Here is a 16,107-nt window from a genome sequence, read left to right on the forward strand (position 1 = left end):
AAGTACATTTTGTTGACTTTTGGTTCAAAACAGTGAAGGAGAAGAAATTCTGTGGAATATTTTAGGGGTTTTGTAATTTAAATAATGACAATTATGTCCATGTATAATTAACCAAACTACAGCTGCGATAAAATTACTTTTCATTGTTATTAGGTTTAATAATGAAAGGCGATGTATTGTAATGCATTGTACAATAACATTTCTGCTGCAAATATGTTACAGAAAATCTCCTTAATATAAAAAAAACTTAGTATGATAGAAAAATATTGTGACTGTAGCCAACAGTCAGACTTTTACATTAAAATATTATCCAAGGTTCAGCTGTAAAAAGAGATTTACTTGCAGCTAATCAACTGTGGCTGTGTTTAACAGCTCACCTGCCTGGGGTGAGGAAAGTTCACAATGGGATTTACTGTTAGAGCCTCATCAATACTGTGTCCATGCTGAGGATGATTTATAAGTGTTTACTGAAGTTATCACTGTGTTGCTGTCGGCTGATGCTGCAGGTGTTTAACACATTGTCTTGTTCCAAAAATGCTTTTTATTAACATTCTTTAAAACTTTAGGCAACATTCCTTAAATGTTAACATTTTTAGAGGATATAGAGAACATTAGACACACATCTGTAAGGATTTAACTGTGTCGATGTAATTCTACAAATGGCCTGTGGGGGGCAGCAACACGCATGTGCTGCGTCCAGTCTGCCGCTAATCTCAGCAGCAGAAGAACAAGAAGGACCCAAACAGAAGGTTAGCCAGACTGACAGCAAGAAATCCTTCAGCGAGGACAGACAGTCTGTTCTTGTCTAAACGGATCGATACCGTTTGTGTTATGAGAAGAAGAGGACGCTGCTTCTCTCAGGATCGTGGTAAGAAAAAAACAAAACAACACTACTTGCTCATGCTAGCTTAGACCGGCTTAAATGTTAGCTAGCTTCATCCGTTAGCTAACCTGGTAGCAGCACGCGTCCGCTCGTTTGACATCAGATTTCCATGTGTTTTAATTCATCAGAATTATGTCAGAAAAGCCAGACGCGGGTGTCAAAACACTGCGCGGTGTCTTCGTGTGTCCTGTGCAGCGGAGATGTCACCGCTACCTCGTGTCTCTACTTCACTGACAGTTAGATAACTTCGTTAGCAAACACCTTTTACGAGCGCCTCAGTCTCCCCGCAGGCTGACAGTCACCTTCGGAGCTGCGATCCTGAGATAAACACGTCCGTCTTGTTATCTGTGCTGTTAATGTCTACTGATGCAAATGCCCTTTTGACCGCTCCGGCTGCAGATTGAACAGCATGGCTGCAGCCCCCCCTCTCAGACGGACAGACTCGGCCCGGGGCGAGTTCTCCCCGCTGAAGCACTTTGTTGTGGCGAAGAAGAAGATCAGTGATGTGTTTGAACAACTCCTCAACTACGCCAAAGAGACTTCAGAGTTTGTAGAAGGTGAGAGGCTTTGCTCATGTGGGGGGTGTTGTCAGTTAATGCTTTTATTACTGCAAAATGTTCAAGTGAAGTTATTAACTTAAAGGTCCTGGAAGGTGGAAATCCATTTTTATTGTTTTTTGTGGATTTTAGAAATTTGGAGGTGTGTAAAACTATTAAGGTATGAGGACTTTACCTTGTGCCATTCTTCTGGGCTCCCACAGGGAGAGAGCCTTCAAGCTTTACAAGCCAGTTTGACATGAGTGTTACCTACCACCATGAACCAATAGTCATCCAGCTCTGTGTAGCCCCGCCCCCTCTCTGCTTCCAGTTGAACCATTAAAAACAAGCAGCTGCCTCACAGTCCATCAGGTTTATTTGCTATTACAGCTGCTTCTACTAAACTTGAAAATGTCTCAGCCACGAGCAAAACTCACCAAATGTTCTGCTGCCGGCTGCAAGAGTGAACACAAGAGTGTTCATGCACTCCCAGCATCTGAGAAACTGAACACCCTGAGGGTTACTTTTATTGTTTTAGTGTTAGCGCGTTTGTGGCTAACACTACTATTAGCCTTGGTGGTCTGCGCCCACACGTCTGTGAGCTTCTCTCCTGTCCTCTGTGCTCCCGTACGCTGCATTTTAACACAGCAGAATTCCAAATTAAGCTGTTCTCCTTTACACATTTTTTAGTTTCTGTTGTCAGACAGCAGAACGAGGATGTAACGGTGTGACAGCTGCAGCTCTGCAAACTACTGACCATATAACCGCAATGTCATCGGACAAACTCACCAAACACACAAGTTACAAACAAGGATTCTGTGATATAAAATCATCGCTTGGAGAGAAAGATAGAAGCGAAAAAAAGAAAAGCCTGCTCTCTTATTATAGCCAACTGTTTTGTTCCCTGCTGCCAATTACAGGATATATTTCAAGCCACAGACACTGAAACAGCCACTTACAACAAGACTAAAAGCAGGAGTTGTACAGTCATGGTGAAAAATCATCTTATTTGTGGTATTTTAAGTGGACAAACTGACACATTCTGAGGGCCTGAGATACTGAGAGGGGCACAACATGGGACCTTTAATAAGTAGGAATACCTGATGATGGAGGAATGTTTTTATTGACATTGTTTTTTTGCTTTGTTTTTTCTATTGTTGACAGAAATCAGTGGGAATAAGGCTTTGGGGAACATCGCCACTCAGGATCAGAAGTTGGAGATCCAGGCCTATGCCGACAAACTTGCCATCATCAAGGAGGTTCTTGCACGCAGGCACATGAAGGTGGCCTTTTTTGGCAGGTAAATGCATCGATACATCCCTGGATTTTAAAAGAATATTGATTTTAATGCCTTTCTGATGTGATTGTGAAACTTCCTTTTTCATAAGAGCAGTTATGACATACACGCTTGTTGTGGTGTGCAGAGTGCAGTAGCCCCGCCCCGTTATACTCATGAAGGCAGCTGTGTTTTCACTTTCATTTTCTTTTAAGGCAGAGGAGTCATTTACTATTGTTAGTGGGTAGTTAAACCATGTTGCACTTGACAGCATGCAGAGGAAAAGCCTGAACTCCAGAACACATTAGCAGGGCGTGTGAGAAAATCTGAAATGTCCTTATTAGAATACATCCATACATTTTACTGCTATGTTACCAAGGCTATCAACACTCTTGTGTTTCTTTAACTGTTAAAGTAGTAACACCCAAGTCCTGTTTATTTGTTCTGTGTAGTCGAAAGGAATTTAAGCATACCAGAAGATTGTTTGGCTCCATGACTGGTGTGTGTCCGTTTGGTCTGTCTGCAGGACCAGTAATGGTAAGAGCACAGTGATCAACGCCATGCTGAGGGATCGTGTGCTGCCCAGCGGTATCGGCCACACCACCAACTGCTTCCTGAGCGTGGAGGGCACCGACGACGACAAGGCCTACCTGAAGACGGAGGGCTCTGAAGAGGAGCAGAGCATCAAGGTAGAAGAAAATGAAATGAGCTTTTGGATCACGCTGTTTGTTTTGGTATGAATAGGGATGGACCGATTATCGGTGTGGTCGATTATAGTGGCTGATATTTGGCATTTTTCCAATTATCTGTATCGGTATTTTTATTAAATAGTAATAATAATGCATTTTATTTGTATAGCACACTTTAAAATCAGGCGACATCTCAAGGCGCTTCACAGGAAGATCTGAAAATTTCAAATAATTAGCATATATATAAAATACTCCAACAGAGCCCTGTTTAAAGCAGAGTAGAATAAATGAGTCTTTAGACTGCTTTTGAGAGCAACAAGGGCATCAGAGGCCCTAATGGAGCCTGGGAGCTGATTCCACAGACGTGGTCCCAGTATGGAAAAGGCACGGTCCCCCATGGTTGTAAACTTTGTGCGAGGAATAACTCAGGAGTTCTGGGTGCTAGACCTGGGCGACCGAAATGAAGACTGTGGGGTGAGGAGGTCCTGACGGTAGATCAGGTCACAGTGGTTAATGGCCTTGTACACATGTTGGAGAAAGTAATCCAATTTACCACTCATTGATAAATGTGCTGCATCAGGTCTGATGCAGCCTCCTCTCACTGTCTGTCGTCACTCTGTGGTCTCAGAAACGTCTCTCAAGCAGAGACTGAAAAAACTGAAACACAAACCAGGAAATAGGCTCCTCTCGTGGTGGCTAACGGCTCTCGGTTAAGTTAGCAGGCAGCCACAGATTAACCTGAAACAGAGTCTGGAAAACAATAGTTAATAATTCTGTAACATATGGACGGAACAGCCAAAGATTAAAAAAATAGAGACGAACAGCAGACAGAAATGCAGGAGCCTAGTTATGAATGACATTACAGTTTATATATATTAGTTCCAAATATCGCTTACCAATCTTTACCAATGATCAGCATCGGCCCTAAAAACTCCTATCAGTTGATCCCTGGGTACGAACATAGCTCTTTGGAACATAAATATATTTACACAGGTATACACACATTGAAGAGCAGCTTGTTTAACAGACGATCTTACACTCCTTCTTCAGAGTAACTAGAATCCTGCCCTGATCACTAATTAGACCATCTGTTGCTCTGATTTGTCGTCACCCAATTACACATTACATACATTCCTAATGGACATCTAAAGGGTGAGCGATGGCCTTAAAGGTTTCCACTGTTGTTGTTTCAGTGTTGTCGTACATCGAATGGTCGAGGGGAAGAAGCTGATTAGGTTGAATCGTCATGTTGACAGTGAGCCAAGCTTATATCTGCACTGATTCTTCTGCATTAATGTTTAATAAACACTGTTTTCCAAAGTAGGTTTTATTTACAAAATGCCTGTTTCAGGTTTGTGACATAGTTCTGTGAGGACTAGTGGAAAAGTTACAGAAAGTAATATAAAAAAGAAAGCAGTAGAAATAGATGGCACACCTGCTGAGTCTGAACTGATGTCTCTGTTTGCTGTTAGCTCGAATCAGCTTCCCTTCAAGTTCAGGACACAGAATGTCAACAAACCCAAAATGTGAGAGGAAAGGCTATCCGAGCCTGCAGCCGTGTATGAACTGTGGCAGCGATGCAGGATGTTTACTGCAGTGTCAGGTGTCTGAAATGAAAGCCTGATGTAGGAGACGTCTCTGAATGACACGAGTTCAACAGAACGAATGTGCAGCTTAATCAGTTTTGCCTTAGAGTGTCACAGATGATGTTGGTTTCCTAATTCTTGATGGCATTTTCCTCTTGAATTATTTATTGAAAGCGGAACAATTAATTGGAGAATCCTTTGTGCTTCTTGAGAATATGAAATAAACAGAAAAACTAAGTGTAATGTTTTGAAGAAAGCTTTTACTTGTAGCTAGTCCTGGCCACAACCAAACCGTGGCTGAGATGGAAAATGTTTTGAATGGTGGGAGAAATGATCATGCACTTTTTTTGCCTGCATGTTTCTTTCATTGCAAATCAACATTGCAAGAAAGAAGTTATTGCAAGACTGTCTGTAACGTGAGTGTGTGTTTCCAACCCCTCTGCAGACTGTAAACCAGCTGGCTCACGCGCTGCACATGGATGAAAGTCTGGACGCCGGCTGTCTCGTGCGTGTTTTCTGGCCGAAGACCAAGTGTGCTCTGCTTCGAGACGACCTGGTGCTGGTAGACAGGTAACGGGATCTGTTAATCACAAGCTTCATCATTGTCTGTTGCCCTAAAAACAGTCCAGCAGTGTGAATAAACATTAAATCCACATCATTTCCTCCCCTCCTCAGCCCTGGAACAGATGTTACGTCACAGCTGGACAGCTGGATCGACAAGTTTTGCCTGGACGCTGACGTCTTTGTGCTGGTGGCGAACTCTGAGTCCACGCTCATGAACACGGTAAAGAAGCTCCTGATTGGTCCGTATCCGGTGGAATATCGGCCATTGTTGTCATTCCGCATCAGGGATTAACTTCACCTGCGCTGTCATGTGCAGCTGCTGAATAACCTGAGCTGGAAACAGGCTTGATGGCTTTTAATATCACAATTGACTGTTGAACAAACATAATAACACCACCCAGAGGAATCTCCACTGTCCTCTGAGCTGTGCAACTTGCTATTGTCTTGCTATTCTTGCTTGAACTGATCTAATTGTGGCTTATCAGACCTGTTTAGTTGTCTAACCGGCATCTGTACCGGGCATGTGTGCTGTGGTAAAAGCATTGAGTTTGGTTCACTGCATGGTAGCAGCTATTTTTTCTTACACATAACTTGTTTATTTTAAAGAAATATGTCCATCTTTAACATTTTATGATGTGTATATATTTAAAAGACAGAATGATTTCAGGTTTACTGCATGTTTTATGTTTATTGCACACATGTTTAGGTGTTACATTGGCCGTTTATAGCCTGTTACCTCTGAATGTTGGGTTTTAAAAGTCCAGTCATGCAGTAATTCAACCCCTTTAAATGTCCTAGCTCACAGGAGCAGGCAGACTAAGTTTTCGATTGTGTCAGTCAGTTGTTTGTGCCTGTATTTGTGTGGACGTTCCCTGTGCTGAGCTGATTAGAGGCGGGCTGCCTGTGTCGGGCCACAGACAGACCCCGCTCTTGTTTCTGTCCGCTCAGGCATTCATGCAATGTGAAGCCGAACGCACTCAATCACAGAGCTGCTTAACCCGCTGCAGCTCTTAAAGGGAAAGCAAACTCACATTTCCCTCAAATGGAAATACACGCAAATCGTCTGAGTGAGTAAAGTTCTAAACAGCTCTGGCGTGCGTCAGTGTGGAGTTCAATTCTGATTAAATGAGCAAACCGTGAACATCTTTCTGAACCATCTTTGCTGTCTTGGTGTTTTTAAAGCAGACAAAAACAGGAGAGAAAAATAGAAAGTGACTTTTTAAGTTAGGCTTTTTAACTTCTCTGAGTCATGCACCAGTCGGATTTTGCAAATCTGCACCTGCACAGCTCGGTACTGAAACCCAACTATCACCTGCAATTATCTCCGAGTCAGATAAGGACCCGAGGTGACCGTTTAATAATAGTCCCACGACCGAACCCGTGATTATGGCATCGCCCACTCGTCGCTCAGTTCGTTATTTTTACTCGGGCAGCTGACCAACGCTCTAATGATAGTCTGAAGCTTAAAACGGCAACAATCGACTCGTGAATTGCTTTAATTAACCATCTTATGACAAGGACCCGTCAGGCCACAAGGGAATCATACAAAGAAGGATAATTAAACATTTAGTTTACTAAGTCACTGAAACTGACGGAGTTTCTCCAAGGTTCTTTGACTTATTTGGAATTTAAAGTCAGTTTATGAGACTTTACAGGCTCATTAGGGCTCATTACAGCCTCGTTTCGATGACCAGTGATGTGCTATTATTATATATCGTTGGCATTTATAAGAAAAAAGAAAATAGCATGATGACACTTGATAATATTCGCAGCTGCTCAGTCACTTTTAATTTATGAGAATATATATATATACATTTTTGTACAACTTCTGTGCGACTTGTTGGTGCATTTTGTTTTGAAGCGGCTCAGACACGCCGTCATCACCACTGACTCTTCCTCTTTTCACGTCCTTCCGTTCAGGAAAAGCACTTTTTCCACAAAGTGAACGAACGTCTGTCGAAGCCGAACATCTTCATCCTCAACAACCGCTGGGACGCCTCGGCGAACGAGCCAGAATACATGGAGGATGTGAGTTAAACATGTCGCTTTTGATCTCATTTCAGAACATTTAAATGTTGTGGAACACGTGTAACAGAACATTGAAAGAAACGTAAAAACAACATCATCTTGGACGGCTGAAACAAAACTGGATTTTTATGTAATTTATTTGAACTGAAAATTTGTATTTTGTAAGGCTGTTTTCAGCCTTGCAACTATGTTATAGATGTTTTGTGTTTCTTATTCTGAATTTACAAAAAAAGGACGCTCCCTGAGAATGCAACGCTTCTTTTTCCAGGTGAGGAAGCAGCACACGGACCGCTGTGTGAACTTCCTGGTCGAGGAGCTGAAAGTTGTGGATCGTGAGCAGGCACCCAACCGCATTTTCTTCGTTTCTGCGAAAGAGGTGCTCAACTCCCGGATGCAGCGTGCGCAGGGCATGCCTGAAACAGGTGAGGAAACCCAACACAGATGCTGTATCTGAGTGTTGGAGGAGCAGGATGGAGAAACTGGATGTAACCTGCTGGTACAGAGACCACGGATGCAGGCGCGTTCTCCCACAAGTTTAATAGATTCTGTGTTTTTCTTAAATTAATAGGAAGCTTTCAAGAGTTTGCATGTTACAGAGGATTGGAATGAATGTTTAGTGAACAGTGTAGACAAGGATTTAAATGAAGAGTTTTGTTTCTAACGAGTGGCCTTTGTTTCATGTGATTCTTTCGTCCAACAGGTGGCGCTCTCGCTGAAGGCTTCAAGGAGAGACTGAAGGAGTTCCAGAGCTTTGAGAGGAGGTTTGAGGTGTGTTTGTTTGTGTGTTTTGAAGAAAATTAACCAGTTTTCGAGTAAATTTAAATGAATACTGATAAACTGACGAGCAGACAGGCACCTCAGCAGCCTCGGGTTTAGTCTGTTGAAGCCCAGAACTTGAAGGCTACATGTAGATCTCAGCTGTGTGGATAAATAAACGCTGCTGCTGCTGAGAATAAGTTGGAGAAGGAAACTCGATATGAGGAGAAACGAGGTCCATTCATTCAGAGCGGCCGATGCAAACAGAGGCTGCTTTATCAGGCCGTGAACCGGAGCTTACTTTATCGTCCCGGTTGCACAATCTCCTTTGGTGTTTGAGGAATTCAGACTAAAAGTGTTTGTGTGTGTTTGTCAGAGTGTGTGACGGGAGATTGTTGTCGAGCGGCAGCCAGAGCCCTTCTCCTAACAGTAACAGCCGACCCGAGCAGTCGCCCGCTTGACTCACTGTTTAAGAGTTTAATTTTTCTAAGCCGCCATCCACAGACCCTTGTAGACCAATCACTGTGCCTTTTCATCAACCTGCGTCTTCATTGCTGAAATCTAGATTCACTTGGGTGAGGGCATCCGTGTGTTTTTTTCCATTTCACCTTGATTTTTTGTCTCTTTGATCGCTCAGTTTTCTATTTCTGTGTTTTGTTGCATGTTTTGAAGGAGGTGAAATGTGTCCATCCTGAGAGGAAGTTATCGACAGACTTGAAGTTTTAATTCTTAATTTGGTGACGCGCTGTGATCAACTACGACACAAAACCTACTAAACACTCTGCATCTTTTCAGCCAAACAAACTCTTGTCGTTTTAGTGAAGAAGCTGGACAACAATCGTTTGTTTTCCATCATAATCTTCTTCGTGCGAGAAGTTGATCGCCTCATCGTTTAATATTTACCGTGCAGTGCTTCTTAAATTGCAGTTACTCTGGTGCAAAAATGAAAAACTGATTTTAAAAAAAAAACTGAAAATGGCCGTTTTCTAGGTCAGTAGGTGTATTTTTGATGGCACTGACGTTGTTTTCTTGTAGGTTCCTTATAGTTAAAGTCAAGCTTTAGATGTAAAGCAGCTTCCTGTTTGTATTAACAGCCCTGACTCAGAAGAATGAGAGTAAAAAAGGGAAGCTGAACCACTTTATAGAGCAGTTATTGTAGAAAGTATAGACAAGGAAAAGCCAACATAAAGAGTCTTGTGGGCCTCCAGAGCAGCTTCAGCGCGCTTTGGCATTGATTCTCCAGGTCTCTATTGGAGGGATGGAACACTGTACATCCAATCATTTTTGCTGTTTTCAACACTATAATGCCCTCTAGATGTTCATTTTGGTTGTATTGTAAATGATTCACATCACCATTCAGCGACCCCTCCTGCCGTATGGATGGGGTTAGACGGTAGAAATGTTTCAGCGCAGGATAAAGGTGACAAGTGGATCCAAAACATGCCAGAAAAATGTCTTAAAAGAAACACCGGAGGGATCAGCGGTTCAGGTTTATCCTTTAATTTGCCACCATCTTCACATTAAATGGAGAAAATGCTGGTCACAGTGGTAAAGACAGGGTTTGATTCCATGAAAATTTGAAGGTTTCTCATTTTAAAATGTTAGATTCCTGAGATGTGATCTGTCTGTGGCCTCTAATGGATCAAGAAATGTGAAAGAGAACCGATCATTTGGATCATAAGTAGCTGAGAAAGTGAGACAACAACATGAAAGAAACATCCTAAAACGACACATCAGTCCAACTTCTGCAATATGTTTGTTTTTTAAATGTCTCTCTGTTGCATTCTTGTTTGTTTTCACCTCATATGATTTCATTATGTCGCCGTGGCTTCACCTACACATTACTGTGACCAAACGTGGGCTGTGGGACTCGAGATAGACGCCCTGCTGCCGTCCTTTCCACGCCTGTGTTTCCATTTCTTTGTTCCTGTCTTAAGTCAAAAGCAGCAGGCGTCTATCTCGTCCTCTGTTCGTCCCTGGAAGCGCGCGAGTTCGTTCTCGCCGTCCAGCAGCAGCCGCTGCAGCTGTCACAGTAACTTGTGTGTTATGGCCTCGCAGGAGTGTATCTCGCAGTCAGCAGTGAAAACAAAGTTTGAGCAGCACACAATCAGGGCAAAGCAGATCACAGAAAAAGTCAAGAGCATCATGGACGCCATCAACATTGAGGCGGCGGAGAAGAGGTGAGTCTCTGGCTCTGCACGTTTCTTTCTCTGCTGCTATTTCTTTTTTTTAGTCAGGAATGTGTTAAAGATCTGATTTTACTGATGCTGTCTTCCTGTGTCAAAGCCATTAAGCGCTTATAGAAGTAAAATAAATATGTTGCTGCACCGTAAGTTGAGAATAATGTGATAAATGAACTGGTCGTCAGTGGATTTCTTTCTCTCTACTGCGTGCGGCTTAAATCTTCTTGATTGTGACGGTATTTCTTGTTGGTGGCCTTCAGAGTGGCAGCGCTGGAGGACAGAGAGTACCAGATGGACCGGCTGGAGTTCGTCAAGAACCAGCTCAACTTGCTGATCGGTGACATTAAACAGAAGATCACAGCTATCAGCGAGGAGGTGGAGGACAAGGTAACGGATGTAATGATGTCTCCAGACAGACTCCACGAGACCTTCCTGAAGCTCTGAGTGGATTCAGCTGCTCACTTTTCTTGTTTAGTGGTTTAGGTGTTATGTCAGAAGGTCAAATGGAGATACAGTCGTGACTCCATAGTCCGACCCTTAACAGTCCTAAAACCTTGCTATCTGACAGGTCTTTAGGAAAAACGAACGGAACACATGAAAAACAGCCTTAACACACCGACAGCCTTGGATTCCGACTCCGACACGACGTATTATCTGACTGAACAATCCCACAGATTGGCTACGTTCACACTGCAGGACTTGATGCTCAATTCAGATTTTTTTTTTGCGAGTTCATTCACATTTCCAGTTAAATGCGACTTGTATGTGATCTGCTGTGTGAACTTCATACGACCCAAAAGTGTCCCGCATGCGCAGAAGAGGACACGACGACGTCACACTCAGTGAAGGAAACACGGAAACTAGCATCAGCAGCCAAATACTGCCTGTGCGTTCCGGTCACTTCCATCCCGTTGGAGCGCTCCCCCGGGATGGAAGTGTCCCCTGACTGCTCAGAATATTCAGATATTCATCATTAATTGGGCCTGAACATCCAGAGACCAGAAAGTGCTATGTGGACCAGCCCGACTAGTTATTATAACAACTATGAACAATAATTAACAACAAATGAGCCTTCCAGCATCAAGCCCTCCTCGTATCTCGACCTCCGTCTTGACAATCCGACAGCCTTGCTATCCGACATAAAAGAAGGTTTTACGTTTAGCGTCGGATTATCGAGTCACGACTGTATTTACATTTAAATCTGAAGAGGATTATCACCAGCAAATCTTCACACTAGAGACGATGGAACCAGCATTTTATGTGAACTCGTCTGTTATCGGGGTCGTTAATTAAATCAACTAATTGTTTCGGCTCTACTGTAAGTCAGTGATTCAGCTTCTGCATGAATACCTCTGATACTGTCTACAGTTTTTAACCAAACTCAATATAAGTCTAACAGAAGATGAAAGAACGTTTAACGCGACAGTTGGAGCCCCGACCTGATGAAGCGCGTCGTGTTTTCTTCAGGTGTCCAACGCCATGGGGGAGGAGATCTGCCGGCTCCACGTCATAGTCGATGAGTTTCACACTGACTTCCACCCGTCGCCTCACGTCCTCAAGATCTACAAATCTGTAAGTAAAGTCAAAAACTCCACCCGTTCCAGCAGATTATCCTGCATACGGCCTACGTCAGGTTGTAAAGTTTAAAACAACAACCGTCATTTTAGTGTAACGTCAGCACATTCAAAGCTGTGCGTTGGAAATGTTCTGTACATTTAAAAACACTGCAATGCCAGTTTTTATACATGTACTAGAATCTGTGCAATAATGTTATTTCCACATCCAGAGGAATTTTTGTTTATTTTTATTTTTATTTTATTTTTTGCTGCTGTAACACTGCTGTTTTCCCCACTGTGGGATTAATAAAGGGTTATCATATCATAAAAAGAATAGCATATTTGAATAGTAATACAGTATTTGCACTTAGGAGCTCCTTTTTTTGGTATTTGACAGGTTGCTATTTTCAGTTAAGATGTTCGAGTGTCCAGTAATTCAAGCTCTGCTCCAAGAAATGGATAAAAGATGCAACATATTTGTGCAAAACAAAATGAGCAATCACAGAATTCTTAGAAGAAATGTAGTGAAGGAGGCGTGAAGTCTGCGTAAATGTTTACTACTTTCTGTCTGATCGGCGTTTCCTGTTTGTGTGTTTGCAGGAGCTGCTGACTCATGTGGAAGAAGGGATGGGCAAGAACTTGGCCTTCCGCTGCTCCAGCGCCATCAACGCCTCCGTCCAGTCGTCGCAGCAGTACATGATCGGTAACTGACGGCAAACATGTGAACTGATTAATGAGCTCAGCTTCGTATAATTCGTTTGGTTCTTTCATGTTCTTTTTTTTCTGGGCTTGCCGAAAACAAGTCGTGCTGTTACTTTGCATGGCTTCATTAAATATACTGAAGTTATTTTCACGCTTGGTTCATTTATATGGAGTTGATCATTTAGGATATTTTACATCTTGACCAAAATCAGAGGTCATTGGAACAAACAGATTAAAAGCTAAACTGAATGACTTTTTTTTTTTTTTTTAAGATTTCCAGCCTTTTGTTTTCCGTCATTGCTTCTTCTCTCATTGTTAATTAAACCCAGTCAGAACCTGGATCTGGTCTCCGACACCCAGATCGCTGCTATATTTATCCTCCTCACCGAACGCCGTCGTCCAGCGTCCCGTCATGATAGAAATGCGTCACCGTGTCGGCAAGCTGTGCTCAGCAGCTGAAAAGGTGTTAATGTGTCCTCTGATGGAAACGCTTCAGGTGCTGTTGGGAAATAGCCGTTTCAGTTATTTATTTATTTTTAAGGATAAAGCCGGTATATTTAAATCCAAGGCTCCTCGTTTGGATTACGTTCAGATTTTCTTCCCTACAGTAAATGGATTTATTTCACATTGTTGCTCGTGGGATCGATCGATATGGTTTTTTTGTTGTTTTTTTTTTTTAGGCCCGGACCAATAATTTATGATCAAGAAATAGCTTGACACTTGGAATGGACGTACATTAAATGTGATGTTTTAACAGCATGTGATAGCAGAGAACCTGTCATTCATAACTAGACTTCTTCATTAATAAGGGCGACTAAAGCTGAAAATATAAAATAGAAACAGGAGGGATTAAATGATCTGTTTCTGTTTGATCGACTGAGATTGATCAGTTTGTCTCCTGCAGCTCTGTCTTCTCTATTTTATTAATATTTCTCGGTTCTGTCACTTTTATATCCCACTATGGTTCATATCTTAAAGCTTCATTGATTCCAGTTTTCCAGACTCTGTTTCAGGTTAATCTGTGGCTTCCTGCTAATTTATCTGCTAGCCATTAGCTTAGCCTTAAGAGGAGCTCATTTCCTGGTCTCTTGTTCAGTTTCTGCAGCTTTTCTGAGACCACAGAGAGAGGAGGCAGCATCACACCTGAAGCAGCAGTTTATCAAAAAAATAGCCAAATATCGTCCATGATGATGAGCCAGGCCGATAACCGGTCTGTCCCTGGAATGCTCCGTCCGGTGTTAAACCTCGTTCCTGTGCATGAGCGCATGTTTACAACACAAGCTGAGTTAGAAACGCTGGCCGGCCTGCCGCTGATGCTGTGACTGTCTCTCCTCAGAGAGCATGCTCCCGCTGCTGCCCTCCACGGTCCAGAGCCAGGTCCACATGCTGGTGCCCAGCAGGAAGTTTGACCTGAGCTACGACCTGAACTGCGCCACGCTCTGCAGCGACTTCCAGGAGAACATCGAGTTTCAGTTTTCTCTGGGCTGGACGTCGTTGGTCCACCGTTTCCTCGGTTCTGCCAACGCTCAGAGAGCTCTCAGACTGGTGGACCAGAACTTCCAGGTACGTCATGAATAAACTGTGACCGCTGGCTGCTTATTTAGCAGCAACAGCTGAAACTATCTGAACCCCCAGAAGCCAGACTTCATTTATTTGCTCATCGAATTCTTCCTGCACCTTTTAGTGAAACCTTTTGTTCTGTATGACACACTTATGATTACAGTAATCAATTATTAATTTTACAAAAATGGAAAAAGATTTTGAAAAAAGACCTGAAATCAACATGCACAACCTTTTTCCAAGTTTCCACGTGTGTTACCGACACTAGAGAGGAATAATGACTGTAGATATTCAGCTACTTACATTTTACAACCATTACAAACAGTTTTTTACTCTCCTCTGGACGTCAACTCTCCAAGATGTTCCCTCGCGTTGAATCCGTCCTCCAACAACCTGCTCCTCTGTTCACTGTTTTTGAATCATGGATTTATCTCATAAAGTCTGTTTTACTTCCCTCTCAGTCCTCCTCGTCGTCTCCTCTCTGCTCAAACAGCAGCTCACCTGAGACTCTGAATCTTTGTCACTTGATTGTTGATCGCAGCTGATTCACTACAAGTTGTGCTGAGGAGCTCCGAATTTTTAGCTTTTTACAGAATCTAGTTCATGCAAACGATTTATTCTTTAAAACATTTTTAAATGAGACGTGGAATAAAGCGACTTTGATGAAATGTCACGGTTTCAAGCTGAGGTTTGGTTTCCTGATGAAACTGCACGTTTTTCTTCACTCTTTTGATAATTCACTGCTTACTTTTTAGATGTGTTTACATGCTCGTCTCCTCTCTGCCCTGTGAAAACACCACCTGCAGTTCACCTGAAAACTGAGTCGCTGATGTTGCGCTCAGAGTTTTTATCTTTTTACAGAATCTGTTTAGTGCAAATTGTGAATTAAACCAAACAAAATCTGATGAAAAATCCTTTTTTTCGTCTGATGGCATTGCACAGTTTGTACATAATATATATTTCTCACATATTTCATCACTTTATTCTACAGGTCTTGTTTAAAAATTCACCAAAAGTTGATGAACAGAGTTTGTGAGAAACAAAAAATGCTGCAATAGAAAAACCACGACGGACTCGGCCTGAAGGAAATCCAGAGTTTTCGGCTGAACTGCAGGCTGCGTGTCCACAAAGCAGAGAGGAGGACAAGCGTGGCAGCAAATTAAAAAATCACAATTTTGAGCTTAATTTGATTAATTTTTCCAACACACCGCAAATCTCACATGGTTAGTTCAAGGACTGTCAGAAAGTTGAAACACAAGCTATTTTTCGTTGTTGTTTTTACAGTTTCTGGCTGATATACAACCTAATTCAGAGGGTTCATTCATGTTTCTGTTCTTCAGGTTTCTCGACCGGCGCTGCCTCCGGCACAGACGCCCTCCTCGGGACCGTCCTCCATCACAGCGCCGCCGCCCAACAGCGAGACAGCCGTCATGACGCAGGAGGACCTGATGCTGGCCGTGGCCACCAACGTGGCGTCTCTGACTTCACGCACTTCGATGAGCGTCGTCATCGTGGGAGGAGTGGTACGGCCTTTTAAAAAGCGCTGAGTGTGCGATCTCTGTATCTTCAAAGTAGATATTTGTCGCTTTGTAGCTCAGAAGGATTTCCTGAGTTTGACTTTAAGAAACAAAGAATAATAAAAATGTCGTCTATGAAGAAGGGAAACGTGGTGTATTCACACTGTTAACCTTCCACTTACATTAACGGCAGACCGATCGGTGGAAACTTTATTAATCCTCTGCAGGAACTTCTTTTGTTACAGCAGCTGGAATCAGTCAAGAACCCAAA

At 42.7% G+C, this 16,107-nt stretch overlaps 1 protein-coding gene across 1 annotated transcript in view; it reads left to right on the top strand.

Annotated features, from left to right (window-relative positions):
* Positions 1–727: 727 nt before the first annotated feature.
* mfn1b (mitofusin 1b) overlaps positions 728–16,107 on the top strand; it is a 20,118-nt gene continuing 4,738 nt past the window's right edge. Inside the window, exons 1-15 of the mRNA XM_008293702.1 lie at positions 728–868; positions 1,283–1,440; positions 2,584–2,719; positions 3,222–3,384; positions 5,416–5,540; positions 5,646–5,754; positions 7,455–7,562; positions 7,831–7,984; positions 8,263–8,330; positions 10,377–10,498; positions 10,762–10,888; positions 11,969–12,073; positions 12,658–12,760; positions 14,096–14,322; positions 15,660–15,842. Coding sequence (XP_008291924.1) covers positions 1,293–1,440; positions 2,584–2,719; positions 3,222–3,384; positions 5,416–5,540; positions 5,646–5,754; positions 7,455–7,562; positions 7,831–7,984; positions 8,263–8,330; positions 10,377–10,498; positions 10,762–10,888; positions 11,969–12,073; positions 12,658–12,760; positions 14,096–14,322; positions 15,660–15,842 — 1,878 coding nt within the window. The 5' untranslated portion in view covers positions 728–868; positions 1,283–1,292. The remainder of the gene's footprint in view (positions 869–1,282; positions 1,441–2,583; positions 2,720–3,221; positions 3,385–5,415; positions 5,541–5,645; positions 5,755–7,454; positions 7,563–7,830; positions 7,985–8,262; positions 8,331–10,376; positions 10,499–10,761; positions 10,889–11,968; positions 12,074–12,657; positions 12,761–14,095; positions 14,323–15,659; positions 15,843–16,107) is intronic.

Source organism: Stegastes partitus, unplaced genomic scaffold, assembly GCF_000690725.1.
Source record: "Stegastes partitus isolate 25-593 unplaced genomic scaffold, Stegastes_partitus-1.0.2 Scaffold904, whole genome shotgun sequence".
NCBI lineage: Eukaryota > Metazoa > Chordata > Actinopteri > Pomacentridae > Stegastes > Stegastes partitus.